General features: G+C 34.7%; 1 protein-coding gene across 1 annotated transcript; it reads left to right on the top strand.

The window, feature by feature from the left end:
- Nucleotides 1-725: 725 nt before the first annotated feature.
- On the top strand, nt 726-1,839 carry LOC128680700 (cytochrome c oxidase subunit 5A, mitochondrial-like). The gene is made up of 2 exons (XM_053764024.2): nt 726-924; nt 1,421-1,839. Exons 1-2 carry the CDS (start codon nt 788-790, stop codon nt 1,740-1,742), a joined length of 459 nt encoding a protein of 152 aa, XP_053619999.1. The 5' UTR covers nt 726-787; the 3' UTR covers nt 1,743-1,839.
- The last annotated feature ends 15,121 nt before the right edge of the window (nt 1,840-16,960 follow it).

Genomic DNA, 16,960 nt, shown 5'->3' with positions numbered 1-16,960 from the left:
TGTAATATTTTCATTTGTTTTAACTGATGCCATGGCGGGTATACTTGTAACTTTTGACCCACAACGGATGCTAGACCAAAAACAAATAATATGGTCCTTATATCAAAGGTCTGTGCTCAACTGAGTACTCTAACTAACCAATAAATTGTAAAAAAATGTGAAAAATTCTAGTAACTTCAAAAATAGAGCCACACCTACACACGTCAGAGGCATAATTATTATATACTATATAACAAAGTTACAAAATAACATACGTATTATTATGGAATAAGTTTTTACAAAAATGGCATTTTGGCATAAGCCTTGTTTGTTGCCTGAGAAACCTTATTGCATTCAATGAAATAATCATGCCAGTGCAATATACCGTTAAGGAGTTCCCTAGTCGGGAGCCATTCGTGGGTGCACCATTAGGTTATACTTAATATAATAATGCATTGTCATCCAAACTAAACGTGTGCACAAAATTTCAGCTCAACCAGTTGAAGATATCTGCTTCAAAATTGAGTTACAAGATTCCACCTGCATTTTATTTTGCATTGCAAGTTAATTAAAAGCTTGGAAAAACCACAGATGTAGGTATGAAATTTACAATGTTTTATATATGTGGGAAATACAGAGCGCATAAGAAAACTATAGAAAAAAGACATTTTCGACCTTTTTGTCAGTAGTGTCTTAAATAAAACTGGCCAGCAAGACAAAATATTTATTTTTTAATTCGTTCTACGCGTCAATTTTTGACTCAACGCTCAGATCTTTCCAGTTTTTCTGAAGTGCGAACCAAATTACAATGTTGCTCTCATTAATAGGGAGAATGGTGAATGCTTTAAAGAATACATTGGTTCCCGCTGCGAGGGCTATTTCTGTGACCCCTATACGTATGGCCCATGGTCAGCCTGTTGAGTCTGATGAAGAATTCGATTGCAGGCAAGGCATTTAAAATATCTAGATAGCATTTTAGCTTAGAATCACTTATACAAATTAGATTTTGTACTTAATATAGTAATTTTATTTTGCCTTCTTTATTTCATACACAAGTTAATAAGAATCAACCAGTGTGCAGGTTTCCTGACGGTGTTTTCCTTCACCGGAAGCAAGTTGTGCTATATGAAAACTACTATACATGAGTAAGATTGGTATACAAACTCATGTGGCACGAGTAGGATTCGAACCTGGGACCTTTCGATCCATAGGGCGTAGGGCGTCTTAATCATTACACCGCCACAGCTTCCTGAAGTGATATTTATAGGCAGGTCTAAATATATCTCCACAATGGAAATCATTGTGTGCTATCAATTTCTTCAATTTTTGATTTTCGTAATAGTTAGCTGAGAGAGAATGATTTTGTCATTATGTTCCCCATTTAATTATAAGTAAAAAAAATATTACGTGTGGCGTTAAATCACAACCTGATTATTTTCAGATACGAAGCGTTCTTCAACAGATGCGAAATTGACGGGTGGGAAATTCGTAAAGGCATGACTGACATCCACGGGATGGACTTGGTTCCTGACCCTAAGATTCTGAAGGCTGCCCTCCACGCTTGCAGAAGGGTCAACGATTACGCGTTGGCCGTCAGAATCCTAGAGGCGACGAAGGACCAATGCGGGCCAAAAGTAAACGAAATATATCCATACATCATCCAAGAACTTAAGCCAACATTGACGGAGCTTGGAATCGAAACTCCAGAGGAATTGGGCTATGATAAACCGGAGCTTGCGTTGACTAATGTGTATGAGATGTGAGGTGGTGAATGGAACATGTAGTTTTGTTTGATATTGGCTTTTAATTATGCTGAAAGCCAAAGATTGTTTGGATTTGACATAAATTATAAAGGTAAATGATGCGTTATTTAATTTGTAAAAAAGACTAAGATGACAATCGTGTTTCGAAGGTAGTAACTTCGACAATATTTGTAGCTTGCCGGACTACTACACTGGAAGTTCACGGGTTCGAGTCCCGGTCAATTAAAATTGATCTTTTGGATAGGATGTCGAGTTAGTATTCCATAATTTTGAGGCTAACTAAAATTGGTTTTGTGTCCATATTATGATCATCATCTGCAGCTTTTCTTGACTCACTGCTTGATATAGGATCCTTCCGTCTACTCCAACGATCTTTGTCCTGGCGCATCCTTATGCATTTGTGGCCAGCAACATTACAGATGTAAAGGAAATTGACATATCTAGCTGGCGGATGTCCTGTGGCTCCATTTTCCATTATGATGCTCGACTCGTGATGGAGACCACGTCTTGCACGTTCGACGGGGTATCTCCAGGTTGCGAACTAGATGTTTTCAAAATAATCAATGCAAAACAAAATGTTAGGTAGAATAACTGCAAAATTTCAATGAAAATGAGTGCAATTTTATCAAAACCCCTTTGTTGTAGGTACAAACGTTGGTACGTGCTTTAACAATTAGTCTTCATTTACACAGTAAACTGAATAGAATCGCAAATGTAACTGCGCAAAAGAAACAAAGAATATTTAGCAATAAAATTATTTTAAAAACATTGTACATTAATTGTTAACAAGCCTGTTTTTATGTGCATTTTGCATTTTTCTTGTATTGTTAAAAGGTAGGTAACCGTAAATAATTTCCTTTTTTCGAATAGATGAATATTCGAGAAATTTCGATGAATTCTAGGTAAATACTGAAAAGAGTTTAGAACATAAATTGAACATGAATCCGTAACAAACCCATGTTTCACACAATGCTCTTGTTTAACATAATAGTGCAGCGTAATTTTAGAAACTGCAATGTAATTTTATGCATAGCAATTAACTTCAATCTCAAATTACAGTTTGCCGCGCTGCCCAAGGCGATGGGAAAATTAGGATATTTAAACGGTACCATTTACATAGGTATTAGGTGATCGGATGGTGATGTGGCTCTACATATCGGCGAAGGTGGTGCAGCGGTGGTGGTGTAATGGTTAAGACGTCCGCCTGTGAATCGAAAGGTCCCAGGTTCGAATCCTACTCGTACCACATGAGTTTGTATACCAATCTGACTCATGTACTGTAGTTTTCATCGACCACCACTTGCTTCCGGTGAAGGAAAACATCGTGAGGAAACCTGCACACTGGTTGATTATTAACTTGTGTGTGAAATGGAGAACAATGGATATTATTAATAATGTCAAGAAAGTTGTTGTGTATGTTTAATTCCACGTAATGGCCACGACCCTCAGCCATGAGGAATACTACTATGAAGAAGAATCGGCGAAGATTTTGCCAAATATTTGCCGAATTCGGCAAAATCTTCCTCTATAAGTTCCAGTGTTCACTAATTTATCACCAAAACTCAAATCCAATGCTTTGTTAGATTTTAATGAGGAACAAACAAACATTTACCCATACACATTTATGTTATTAATATACGAGTACATTATGGACATAAATATGAAGTACATATACGTAAATATGAAGGATATATGTACTTTACTACATATTATTAGTTTATATAACCTTAAATATACTTTTTTTTTTATATTAGGACAAATCACACAGATTGAGCTAGCCCCAAAGTATGTTCGAGACTTGTGTTATGGGATACTAACTCAACGATACTATATTTTATAACAAATACATATATAGATAAACATCCAAGACCCGGGCCAATCAGAAATGGATCATTTTCCATCATGAGCCGACCGGGGATCGAACCCGGGACCTCTCGGTTCAGTGGCAAGAACTTTACCACTGCGCCACTGAGGTCGTCAAAATACTGTTTCTATTAATTCCATACTTATCGTTTTAAAAATGTTTGTATAAAAACAGAACATACATTACATCACACACATGCACTGTAGGTATACTCACATTTGAGAAAATAAACGAATTTACTAATGATCCCATAGATTAATGATTTGTCCTGTTCGCGAGATTACCATGCCTAGCTTTTTTCTATACTAAAACAGATTGTTACTATTAAGTATGTAATTGCTGGCAATCACATACATAATTTATAAGAATAATTAAAACTAAGATTTTATTACGCTATGCTCATCACGTTGTCGGTTGTGTAAGCGCCTATAAAAATTATAATTTGCAAGATTGGTTAAGGATCTATTCAGTATACGCACGTCGTACAATACGGACATTATTGGTACATTTAGAACAGTTCTAGAATTTTTTTCTCTTTGCCAACTGAATACACAATATTATTGACAATAATTTATGCATGCCAGTGATTATACGTGATCAATTATTTGTAAGAATTATTGTCATATCATTGATCTGTCATCACGTATGGCTTGATCAGCGGAACTGAATGCCTGCCACGAAACATAAACACGTTAGCACGTTGCTAACGTCCACATGCCGTGTCTTTTTTCTATCGTGTACGCATCGTGTAAAACGAAACGTGTGGACGCAATGACGTGCTACGTGTCTTATGTTTCATGGTAGCCACAGCTCTCTATTAGCAGTTGCCCGCGGCTTCGCCCGCGGTAATGTCACTCTCCAGCTCTCCAAGCATATCCATATCAAAAAAAAAAAAAAAACAATTGCTGTATTTCGACGTGAATAAAGAACAAAAAACACTAATTTATTAATATAATAAAAAATAATAATGTTTTTCATTTAACGCAAAAGCCCATTCAATTGTAAAATAGTGGATTAAATTTGAAGGATTATATTTACAACAAAATTTGATATTACCCTGATAATAATGCAGTGGTGTTTTAAAATAGTTGCGTCAATACGCGTAATAAAACAAATTCTGTTTTATTCTGCGAAAATAAATTATTAGATCAAACAAGATGCTCTTGGGAAAAGTATTTAGTATTAAAAACTGAATTTTTTTATTCAAGCACAAAGTATTTTAAGTAGTTTCAATATTTAACTAGCCATCTCATTTTATAACCTTTTTTTAACCGACTTAAAAAAGAGAGAAGGTTCTCAATTCGTTTTGATCTCTTCTGTTTCTATTTGTGGGGGGGTTATATTATATTCGGATCAATACAAACTGGCAAGGTAAATCTGATGTACTTCATTCTTATTTTTCTTAGTTCTTTCGCAGCCATAAACCTTCGGTGCTCAGAGTCCACTGTCTTAACTCCATGAAGCTAGGAAACAAAGTCTCTGACTGCTCCCCTGGCTATGGTAGAGGGGGCAAACCAAAGAATTGCTACTTAAGGATGATTACGCGTGCCATTAGTGTGACAACGGGACGAAAAAGTAGGAAAGCGGTCCCTGAGCTCCGACGCTAAACGGTTAAGAAGGAAACGAACCAGAGAGAGAGAGAGAGAGAGAGAGGCGGCCATGGTCTGATGTTTGCTCAGTATATTCATAATATTCCGGATTGAAATTTCACATATTTACTTTCATTTCCTGTAGTGTTTAAAATAGATCAATAATAATGTTTATTTAGTCAACAAACTTGTAATGAGTTTCCAGTCAGATATTATTATGGTTTAGGTAATAATTATAAAGTTTTGACCAATGGGGAGGACCAATAGGAGCTGGATGGCAGAGCAAATAACTAGGGGTCGATGATTTGGGACAGATGTTCTCAATATGTATATACAATTAAATTTAATATCTTAAACTTTAATTGATGAATGAATGAATGAATGAATGAATGAATGAATGAATGAATGAATGAATGGAAAAACGGCGTACTTGGCGTTTTTTGCGCAGGTAAACGTTAACGTCAAAATTGGCTTTTTTTTAAGGACAACAGATTGAGTTAGCTTCGAAGTTCGAGACTTGTATTATGGGTTACTAACTCAGTGGTAATATATAGATGAACGTACAAGACCCAGGTCAATCTGAAAAAGATCAAAGGTCAATTTTGACTTGAAGATCGAAATATTACTATGTAACAAATTTGTGCAATAAAGAATTTTTGTATTGCATTGTACATTTAGCTAGATGCCAGCACATATTTTTGTCAGATAAATACCTCTTCTTTTCCCACTCTCTCAGTTCTTAATGTAAATGGACCACTTGTCAAAAATAAAACTTGGTATACTTTCGAAAAATTATCATCATCCAAAAAGTATATTGAAGCCATGAAGGCATTAAAGATCTCATCAGACAAATCAATTTTAGGAGCAGATGTCACAGTGAAGGCCGAAGCGTGAGGAAAATTTTAATGATATATTATACCTACCTAATAATCTTTGTTTACTTTGATTAGTCTATGGGATGAAGATATCATATTCCTACCACAGATGTTTGCGGTTCTGGGTATGTTGTATCTGTTTCTCAGTTTGTGTCCGGATATATGACACAAGCTTAACTTTATGTGGGCCGTTATGCTGTCGTTCATTTTAACAAAGTTGAAATTTGTTAATGCGAAATTCGTCGTCGACGTCCCCTTAAAAGCGAGTCCAGAATATCGTCTAAACGAGCTAATAACGAGCCTTGGCTTCATTAGCAGTACTAGATTCCCAACGACTGCCATTTGGCAAACTTGGCGGTTATACCCTAGTCTAGTCCACTAATGGCTTCTTATTTAGATTATACTTTAATGTGTTTAACTTATTAATTTGTTTATCCGACTACGAGGGAGTTTCGAGTTATGTTGACGTAATCTGAGCAAACGGCATGAGTGGTAGAAAGTAAGTATGAGAAGAGATTCTCATGAAATCATAGAAATATTAAAATAATGAGTTTATACCCAAGTGGACGGGCCGTGGAAGCGGTGGTGGTGTAATGGTTAAGACGCTCGCCTGTGGATCGAAAGGTCCCAGGTTCGAATCCTACTCGTGCCACATGAGTTTGTATACAAATCTGACTCATATATAATTTTCATCGACCACCACTTGCTTCCGTTGTAGGAAAACATCGTGAGGAAACCTGCACACTGGTTGATTATTAGTAACTTGTGTGTGAAATTGAGAAGGTAATGGCAAACCACTCCATTAATAATGCCAAGAAAGTTGTTGTGTGTGTTTCATTCCACGTAATGACCACGACCCTCAGCCATGAGGAATACGACTATGAAGAAGAGGATGGGCCGTAATATCTATAATATTACCCAATATATTATTATTTTAGCTTATTTTGCATCCCACTCGACGCGCGACACTAAATATGCCAAAAATATATTCATTTAAATATCTTACAGCTTAAATATTAGCCTTATAGGTCGACATTGTTATATTGACAGTGTAATACACACGAAAAATACACGCATCGGGCAGATTTTTCATGATTTCAGTTAAAAATAAACATAATAATTTCCATTTGGTTAATAGCACTTGTCAAACCGGTGGCATCACAAAACCACGGTGGTAATAATATACGTAAACATGTACTCTCTTGACCTAGGTTTTCCGATATTAAATCATATTTTCCATTTATATCACAGGCGATTTTCGTTTTTATCGTGATGGTTTCAAGGAGTTAATCTGAACGAATGCTTCGTGTCAATAATTATGTCATATTTTAATAATATTTATTCTATATATTTATTAAATACATACTTAACGTGTAATGTATAAATAGGTAGGCACAATTTTTTGTATCTCGTGTGTATCACTTGCTAGCTATTTTAATAACCAAATAGTTTTAATTCTTTGAGTAGGTATTAGCAATGGACGTTAATTTTCACTAAATCACATTTACTGTCTCTCTATCTCCTCTCTCTCTCTCTCTTATCGGTATGTTCCAAGTTACATAGGTACTACACGGACATTGGGATTCGTGGCATTACATAAATGATGACACGTCCTGGGTGGGCAAAAAGTATTTTGATCACAGACTCAGCCGTTTGAGCGTGAAAAAGTAATAAACATATTTACAAACTTTTGCCTGGATAATATTAGTTGGATGAGTAGTGGAGGAATATGATAGAAAACGGATTTTCGAAATGAGTGCTTTAGAGGTGTAAGTTACACACCTACAGAGGCTTAGCCGCGGTGCGCTGGTAAAATTAAATTTCACAAGAGCATTTTCCGCGACCTAACCAAATTGGTGATGGGATCGTATTCTGGATTCGTGCCAATTACTGACCACTGTCCATTCACGACCACACTGCGAAACACGTTGATCAACCGCATTCGATTCTAGAAGAAAATTTCATAGTTTTTTTTTTGGCAAGAACTAGTAAGTACTCAGCACTCGGATCACAATCATAACCTGTTTTGATATACCTTTTGACTATGTACAATTATGTACTTTTATATATTATTAGAAAAAAAAAAACATTGTGAGAAACAATAATGGTAAGCCGATCTGGCATGATAGAGACCAACACTGTTCAAATGAGTTTCTTTCGGCATTTCTTCTCAGCAGTGGTCGTTCCGAAATGCCAGTAGTTTGTAGCTTGCGAGAAATAACTATAAATATAAAAGTTGACGAGAAAAAGTGCCTGTGAAGGTCTAATTTCTGAATGAATGATTTGAATTCGAATTTTGAATTTGAATTTGAATTTAAGACTATTCGGTAGAACTACGGGGAATGGGGAAATTATTTTTAACTGAAACGCAAACAGAACATGTAAATATTATCTCGCATGTTTCAGACTAGGGGTTTCCACTTGAATATTTAAATTTTAAATAGTAATAAAATCATTAAACTCTCAAAGATCGAGCCTAAGATCAATATTGTTTAATAAAAAAGGTGCTTAAGATGATCTTATTTAAACGAAAAAGATAAATCTCTTAATAATAATACCTCATGGCTGAGGGTCGTGATCTTTACGTGGAATGAAACATAAACAAAGACTTTCTTGGCACTATTAAAATTGAAAAATTTATTATCATTTGAAATTGAAATTATCTACACGTTTTTAAAACCATTTACTTTAAAAACATTTTAATTCACTTCATATTAAATTGCCTAAAATCCACTTTCATTAGCTTGTGCTAGCTTGCAATGTCGAGATTAGTTTGAATTTACACCAGCTTATCTCAGAGCATTAATTTAGACAAAATAAACTGTTATTTTAAGATTAAAAGACAACAGTTAATATAAAATAACGTATTTTCCTTCACAATTAATGTTTGTAACGATTTTTATGGTTAATTTTGGTTATAAAATCGATATCAGACAATTTTAGAGCTAGTATTGGTGCAGACGTTGATTGCTGCGAACACCATTTGCTATCTTGTGGGTCGTATGTATGTTTGATAGTATTAAAAAGAAGTTATTAACCAACGAACGTAAATAATAAAAATAAAGTATTGAGTATTGAACCCATATAATTTCTTTCGTTGTTGACAGACGTCAAGGTAATCGTGCCGGGCCCACTGTTTCATATAAACAAATAGTTTTAACACATGGCATCACAATTAATGTATTGTTTTACGTTCGTATAGCGACCGTAGTTAAGGTAAACTGTTGAATATTATGAAACGCGGGTATAGACAATACAGATGGTTATAAACGACGGATGTTTTCACACAATGAGTCACAAGTCACAATATTGTATGTTTGTCAGTAACAGTTTGTGGTTAGAACGTAGAAAGTATGAAATTGACCGGAGATATTGCTTTAATGTTCATAAAATCGATGCCACTCTGAATATATGATTATTTGCAATGAACTTAAAAAGCCAGCTGGGCGTAGGCCTTCAACACAATAATATGGTAGCATCGCTACAGTTTCTGACTACAACAACGTAGCCAATCGGTTATTTATTGCCTCATATAATTCATGGTGCATTTTCTCCATTTATTATTTAAAAACATTTGACGACCTCGGCGGCGCAGTGGTAAAGTGCTTGCCTCTGGACCGAGAGGTCTCGGGTTCGATCCCCGGTCGGGTCATGATGGAAAATGGTATTTTTCTGATTGGCCCGGGTCTTGAATATTTATCTATATATGTATTTGTTATAAAATATAGTATCGTTGAGTTGGTATCCCATAACACAACTTTACTTTACTTTGGGGCTAGCTCAATCTGTGTGATTTGTTCGTATATATATGTTTATTTATTATATATATTGTTTAATTTCCGCTAATAATTCTAAGAAATGTAGGTAATTAAATTTCTTTGACCGAAAATGTCATATACAGAGTTGGCGGTTTAAAAAAAATCTTTTTATTTTGTATTAGATGAATGCTTTCAAAAGAAATTGATTTCTCAATTTTCATCAACTTGTAACAGTTATTCAACAAGCGAAAAACTATACTTATTAATATATCGTAAATTCTCATTAATTTTAATTTGATTACACGTGATTATTGAATTTCAATCTTAATATTATTAGTCGAGTAAGACACGGTCTGGGTCTGAAAACCTCTCAAGGCAAAGAAATATGTAATTAAACTTTATTTAATAAGCTCAAAGGGTCAATTTGCGGAACCCCTTGGTAATATTTAGTCTAATATAATTTCTACTGTGCGGGTAAGATAAGACTGGAATGTTTATCTAGATTTATAATGTTAAAAGGTAATTAAGAGATTATTAATTAGTAAAAGTAATGTAAGTTATCAGACTCAGGGATAGAAAATATAAAATTATTGTTTTCTCTCACATAAATAAAATAAATAAATAATAAATACGACAAATCCCACAGATTGAGCTAGCCCCAAAATAAGTTCGAGACTTGTGTTATGGGATACTAACTCAACGATACTATATTTTATAATAAATACATATATAGATAAACATCCAAGACCCGGGTCAATCAGAAAAAGATCATTTTCCATCATGACCCGACCGGGGATTGAATCTGGGACCTCTCGGTTCAGAGGCAGCACTTTATCATTGCGCCACCGAGGTCGTCATCTTCGTGTGTTTAAGTTAAACTCACGACTATGGGTCCGTAATATCGCGCAGAACATAAATATTAATATTTTGACAATTCTGGACAAATTTTGTAAGTACATATTACATACAGGGACTACAAAACCCTCGTGCGTGAGTTAACAATGACGCTGAATGTTGAACGCTCAGATTTGTTAACGCCTGTCATTATTTAATAGCAATGAGTGCCAAAGCAAACTTTCCTACTTACTGCGTTGTTGCCTGGTGTACCGCTCGTATGAATTTCTAGGTCAAAAGTTGAGGTGTTATTCAAGATTGTATTTCTATCCATGTATCAAAATTTGATTACCATCTAATGGTTTTAGAAATAGTAACAAATATCGATTGTTTTTCACAAACTGAAAGCCACAATAATTAGCTTCATTCACAACACATATAGTTTTCTACAAACTCTTTCGTTTTTCGTGGTAATATAATCGGGTGTGGTTACTTCGAAATCCAATTTCGTAAATTTTCTAAACGCTAGGTACGATACAAAATACGAAATTTATGACCGGCTGCTTGTTTGTCAAACATCTTTGGAAATGCTGCTGCTAACTCCCAGCTGCCAAGGCTATAGGTACCTACCTATATAAATTAGTCGCATCTTAACATATCAAGGGATTCAAATAAAAAAAAAACTACTTTTATATAAATATCAACAAATATAATATATAAATATCACTTATTGACATCAGAAAAATGACTTCCAAAGCGCAATTGAATAAGTTTGGTCCTTCTCTAAAAGGCGAGAACCAAACGCCGCATAGCGTGCAATATTCATTTTGACGCTTGTAAATGCTAAGCAAACTCACCAATGCAATGGTTACATATCCGAATATTCGACCTGCCTTACCTCTATCATACAAGTTAATATTTGATACCGGTGTGGTTCCGTACTCCCATTCCACTAGTAATATTGCGGTATTTCAAAAGTGTATTTGCAAATATACTTACATTCAATAGTATTTAACTTGCCCGCGGTTTCTGCCGCGTTAATTTTCTGGGATGAAAGGTTCCCTATGTCCTAATTCATATTTCAAACTACATGTATGCAAAATTTCAAGAATATTGGCTGAGTAGATAGAGCGTGAAGAGGTAACAACCAACAAAGTTACTTTCTCATTTATAACATTATAGGGTATGAAAATAGGATTTTTGTATTTCCTTCTTTCACGTTCATCGCATATTTACTATTATATGGAAATAGTTAAAAAGCTGGATTACATAGGCTCCTTTTTAACGTTGAATTAATCATTATAGAATGTAAAAAATTTAAAGGTTTATGTTTATGCGGGCCCGGGCTTCGTGGCGTCACAGCCACACAACAACAACAACAGGGAACAAAACGGAAGGCTATGGATACATACAAGAATTTTGCAGACCGGCTTTCGGATTCGATTTCAAATGAATTTGGGGTACATGTAAAACTATTTCAGAGTCAACTGCAATGGTCCGGCTGCACCATTGCAGTTAGACTCTGTTTGAATGATTGATCAAATAACCTATTAAACTATTCATATTCTACGATCAAACAGTTCAGGATATCTAAACTAGGTTGGATACTGTCGGCAAAACAAGTTAAATTCATCTTATATAATATATTATCTATATATAGGTATATAGTATTATGACAAAATCAATATTTTTTTTAGAAATTATAGGTATTTCACTGGCAACTTTTTGTTTTCTACGTTAACTACACTACTTTTAATTATTTTAATTTGAGAACCACAAACCAGAATATCTCACACAATAACTCTCGAAACAAAAAGAATTTAAGAACATTGTTCTTATCAGTGAAATAACTTCCATGTTGAATCTTTTACATAATTATTAATAACCTTATGCTCATGCTTCGCTTACTTCAAGAATAATTGTGTTCTAAACTGTACGATTTAAAATTATTGAACTGGTTAAATTTATTTAATTTGAATCGGTATTGTCTTCATATTTTCTGCTATTGCCTATATCCCGCATAGATAAATAATTGCCTACTTAAACTGGGTATTAAATAAAATGCATATATAGGTATTGTAATCACCAAATTTCACTTTATTGATTAAATAGTTTACTATTTTGTGTTCTACCTAATTAAAGTACATTCTTCTTCATAGTCGTATTCCTCACGGCTGAGGGTCGTGGTCATTACGTGGAATTAAACACACATAACAACTTCCTTGGCATTATTAATGAAGTGGTTTGCCATTGCCTTCTCCATTTCACACACAAGTTAATAAGAATCAACCATTGTGCAGGTTTCCTTACGATGTTTTCCTTCACCGGAAGCAGGTGGTCGATGAAAACTACTATACATGAGTCAGATCGGTATACAAACTCATGTGGCAAGAGTAGGATTCGAACCTGGGCCTTTTCGATCAACAGGCGGGCGTCTTAACCATTACACCACCACCGCACCTATTATATTAGGAAGGCAGTTTACTCTAAACTTTGAGACGTCATAGAACATCACTACAAGTTCTATATTTTTTTTTTGTTTTTCAAAAAGAATCATATTTGACCAGTTGGAGAATAACCAATTCTCAAAGTGAAACGAAGCACAAGTAGATAGACCTTATAATAATTAATATCAAAAAATACCTATTATGTTCAGAAGTTAGAGAGAGAGAGAGAGAGAGAGAGAGAGAGGCTTTTTTTACTATTTCATAACTGTATTTTTTACATTTACTATGTCGATAGATGTTTTTTTGCCGACCATATAAAATATTTGATAGGTAATCTATATGCACGATTGCTTTACATTCAGCTTTGTAGTATTGATTCTCGCAAAATTTACTGTAGCACATGATGTTAAGTGATTAAACATTTTCAGATTGTTTTATTTATTTCAATCATATTTTGAAATAATTATAAGTACTATCAACATTAAAAAAAAAAAACAAAAAATGGAAAAATTAAATATGCTTGTCACGTCTTGACGACTTCGGTGGCGCAGTGAGTGGTAAAGTGCTTGCCTCTGAACCAAGAGGTCCCGAGTTCGAACCCCGGTCGGGTCAAGATGGAGAATGACCTTTTTCTGATTGGGCCGGGTCTTGGATGTTTATCTATATATGTATTTGTTATAAAATATAGTATCGTTGAGTTAGTATCCCATAACACAAGTCTCGAACATACTTGGGGCTAGCTCAATCTGTGTGATTTGTCCTAATATAATTATTTATGTCACAATTTTCGCAGATTTTTTGTAGGTATATAATTTTTATTCATTCAGTTAGCCCTTCGCTGGGCAATATAGTTTAGTAAATAGTGTATGCTATAATGACAATCGGTATATAAATTAGTATTATTTTTATTATTTATATAGCTACATAAATTTTGTTAAAATTTAGTTCTATGTGAAAAACCTCGTCATGGATAAATATTGTATGTAAGTAAATCACCTATATATATCTTATCTATTTACCATCCCTTTATTTTAAATAGCATGTAGCTAATTAATATCATGCAATTACTTTCTTTCCATAGGGATTTACGCTCCGGCACCGGATTCCCCTTCATTTTACGGCCGCACTTTGAAGCTATTCCCTTTCCCTAAGTTTTCTTGATGTCTGGCTGATTTGGAGGATTAAAGGAAGTTGTATTTTTGCTTAAAGACCTTTTTATCAATCGGGATGTGTTAATATTTTGTTACCCACATATTTAATGGTATTCTTCCATTTCCTTTTTGTTACATTTTCTAAAATTAATGTCTGTCCTTTTTGTAACGAAGTAATTTTTGTTATCCTTTGTTAGTTTGGTGTTAGGGTAGTTTAAAAAAAAAATAGGTAAATTGCATTGTTTTGCTCATTTTTATGATTTCGTCCCTTTTTTTTTGTTAATACATTTACTGGGGTGGAGGGTTGATGACCTGAGATACAGCAATATTCCTAGTTTAGGTATCAACCCACCATTATCCGTCTTCGGTTGAGTTGTTTTGTAAACTTTTTAGTGGTTATGGAGAGACAATAAAGATTTATTATATTATTATTATTAACCTTTTCTTACTAGTCTAGAATAATGTTACATTTGCTTTATTATAGTATATAAATTAAAAATAAGTATTTTTGAAATATCTACACCTGTCTATTGTCTTTATTTTCGAGTGTGTTAATTGCTAAAACTGGTTTCAGATTTTAAGTTCTAAGTGTGGTTCGCAGAGCGTTTCGACTGAAGTTTCGATCCGTTAATTTTCTTGAGGTACGTATCATTTCCTAAAATTCACATTACCACAGTGCCTACACACACAGTGCCTGTTTAAAAGTTTGATAGTAAAACTTATTATTGTTTTTGTTAAAATTTTAAAAATTGAAATGACAGCGCGGTCGCAGCGGTCGAAACGCTTTGAGAACCACCTTTAAAAGCTTCTGACATATTTAAAGACTACCTATCGCATGTAATGATAAGTAATTAAAACAACTAAAACAACCAGTGTGCAGTTTTCCTCACTATATTTTCCATCACCGGAAGCTAGCAGTGGTCTATGAAAGCTATAAGAGTCAGATTGGTACACAAACTCATATGGCAGAAGTAGGATTCGAATCTGGGACCTTTCGATCATAGGCAGATACGATCTTGACCTCTTAACCATCAACTCTTTGAAATACCCCTGTGAATTATTTATAAGCAAATACACTTGGATGCAACATTTTAGATCTTTGCCTACTTGTATGTCTTGTATGTGTTTTAAGTACTTCGTACGGAGTACCTACTAATTTCATGATCGTCTGTATAATAGATTGTGTTCGATTTTATTGTGTACTTACATGTTATATTACTGATAAAAAATTATAAATTTATATTTAAAAAATGGTAAGCCCTTCTGGCATAATAGGGACCAACACTGTTTGAATGAGTTTCTTCCGGCATTTCTTCTTCTTTCAGCAGTGGTCGTTCCGAAATGCTTAGTAAAGTAGTAGTAGTAAAGTAGTTTGTAGCTTTGGTAAACATCATTTAATTTAGAATATGACGTGAAAAAGTGCATGTGAAGGCCTAATTTCTAAATAAATGATCTGATTTTGATTTTGATTTCGAATGAGCTGTTTGACATGATGCCAACGGCCACATTCCATTAACGGCTCACCCGATCTCATCCCATTGGATGATTTAACCAAAAATACGTTTTGCATTTAATCTAGTTAGGCTAAATTAGCATAAATTGTATGAATACGAACAAAATTTTTTGACAACAATTTTTCACAGTACTACTAGGTTTATATTACCTCGGTGGCGCAATGGTCAAGTTCTTGCCACTGAACCGAGAGGTCCCGGGTTCGAACCCCGGTGGGGTCACGATGGAAAATGATCTTTTTCTGATTGGCCAGGGTCTTGGATGTTTGTTATAAAATATAGTATCGTCTGGGGTATTATTTAAACTGTGGTATCGTTGAGTTAGTATCCCATAACACGAGTCTCGAACTTACTTTGGGGCTAGCTCAATCTGTGCGATTTGTCCTAATATATATTTATATTTATACTGGTGAATGCAATATCCCTTTTGTTTTTTAAACGAAATACTGTGTTTTTTATGTTACGATATCCTATCCATGGTGTTTTACTTATTTTAATTTCTAATGGAGTGGTCTTATTCTAGGGCGGAACCACACGCTACGAAGCTACCATATTGTATCTATATACTGGCATATACACGCTACGAAGCTACCATATTGTATCTATATACATGACATCTACGCCGCCGTAGCTCCGTAGCAACTTCGTAGACGGTGGTCTACGGTCTTTTTCGTAGCTCGTAGCTGTAAATGTGGAAGCGGTGGTGATGTAACAGTTAAGACAGCCTGTGGGTCTAAAGGTCCCAGGTTCGAATCCTACTCGTGCCACATGATTTCATATATCAAATCTGACTTGTGTATAGGTATTTTTTTAATATTTATTATGAGGTCTACCAACTTGTACGTCGTTTCACTTTGAATTGGTTATTCTCCAACTGATCAAATATGATTCTTTTTGAAAAACAAAAAAAAAAAATAGAACTTGTAGTGATGTTCTATGACGTCTCAATATTTAGAGTAAACTGCCTTCCTAATATAATAGGTGCGGTGGTGGTGTAATGGTTAAGACGCCCGCCTGTTGATCGAAAAGGCCCAGGTTCGAATCCTACTCGTGCCATATGAGTTTGTATACCAATCTGACTCATGTATAGTAGTTTTCATCGACCACCACTTGCTTCCGGTGAATGAAAACGTCGTGACGAAACCTGCACACTGGTTGATTATTAACTTGTGTGTGAAATGGAGACGGC

This window comes from Plodia interpunctella, chromosome 2 (genome assembly GCF_027563975.2).
Source record: "Plodia interpunctella isolate USDA-ARS_2022_Savannah chromosome 2, ilPloInte3.2, whole genome shotgun sequence".
NCBI lineage: Eukaryota > Metazoa > Arthropoda > Insecta > Lepidoptera > Pyralidae > Plodia > Plodia interpunctella.
The sequence above is the reverse complement of the archived record's forward strand: the minus strand, read 5'-3'. Positions and strand labels throughout refer to the sequence as shown.

What these genes read in the sequence shown, in the direction of transcription:
- LOC128680700 (XM_053764024.2), top strand. Translation starts at nt 788, where the DNA reads ATGTTGCTCTCATTAATAGGGAGAATGGTGAATGCTTTAAAGAATACA. An exon ending in GATGAAGAATTCGATTGCAG is followed by an intron (nt 925 to 1,420) that starts GCAAGGCATTTA and finishes GATTATTTTCAG; the next exon opens with ATACGAAGCGTTCTTCAACA.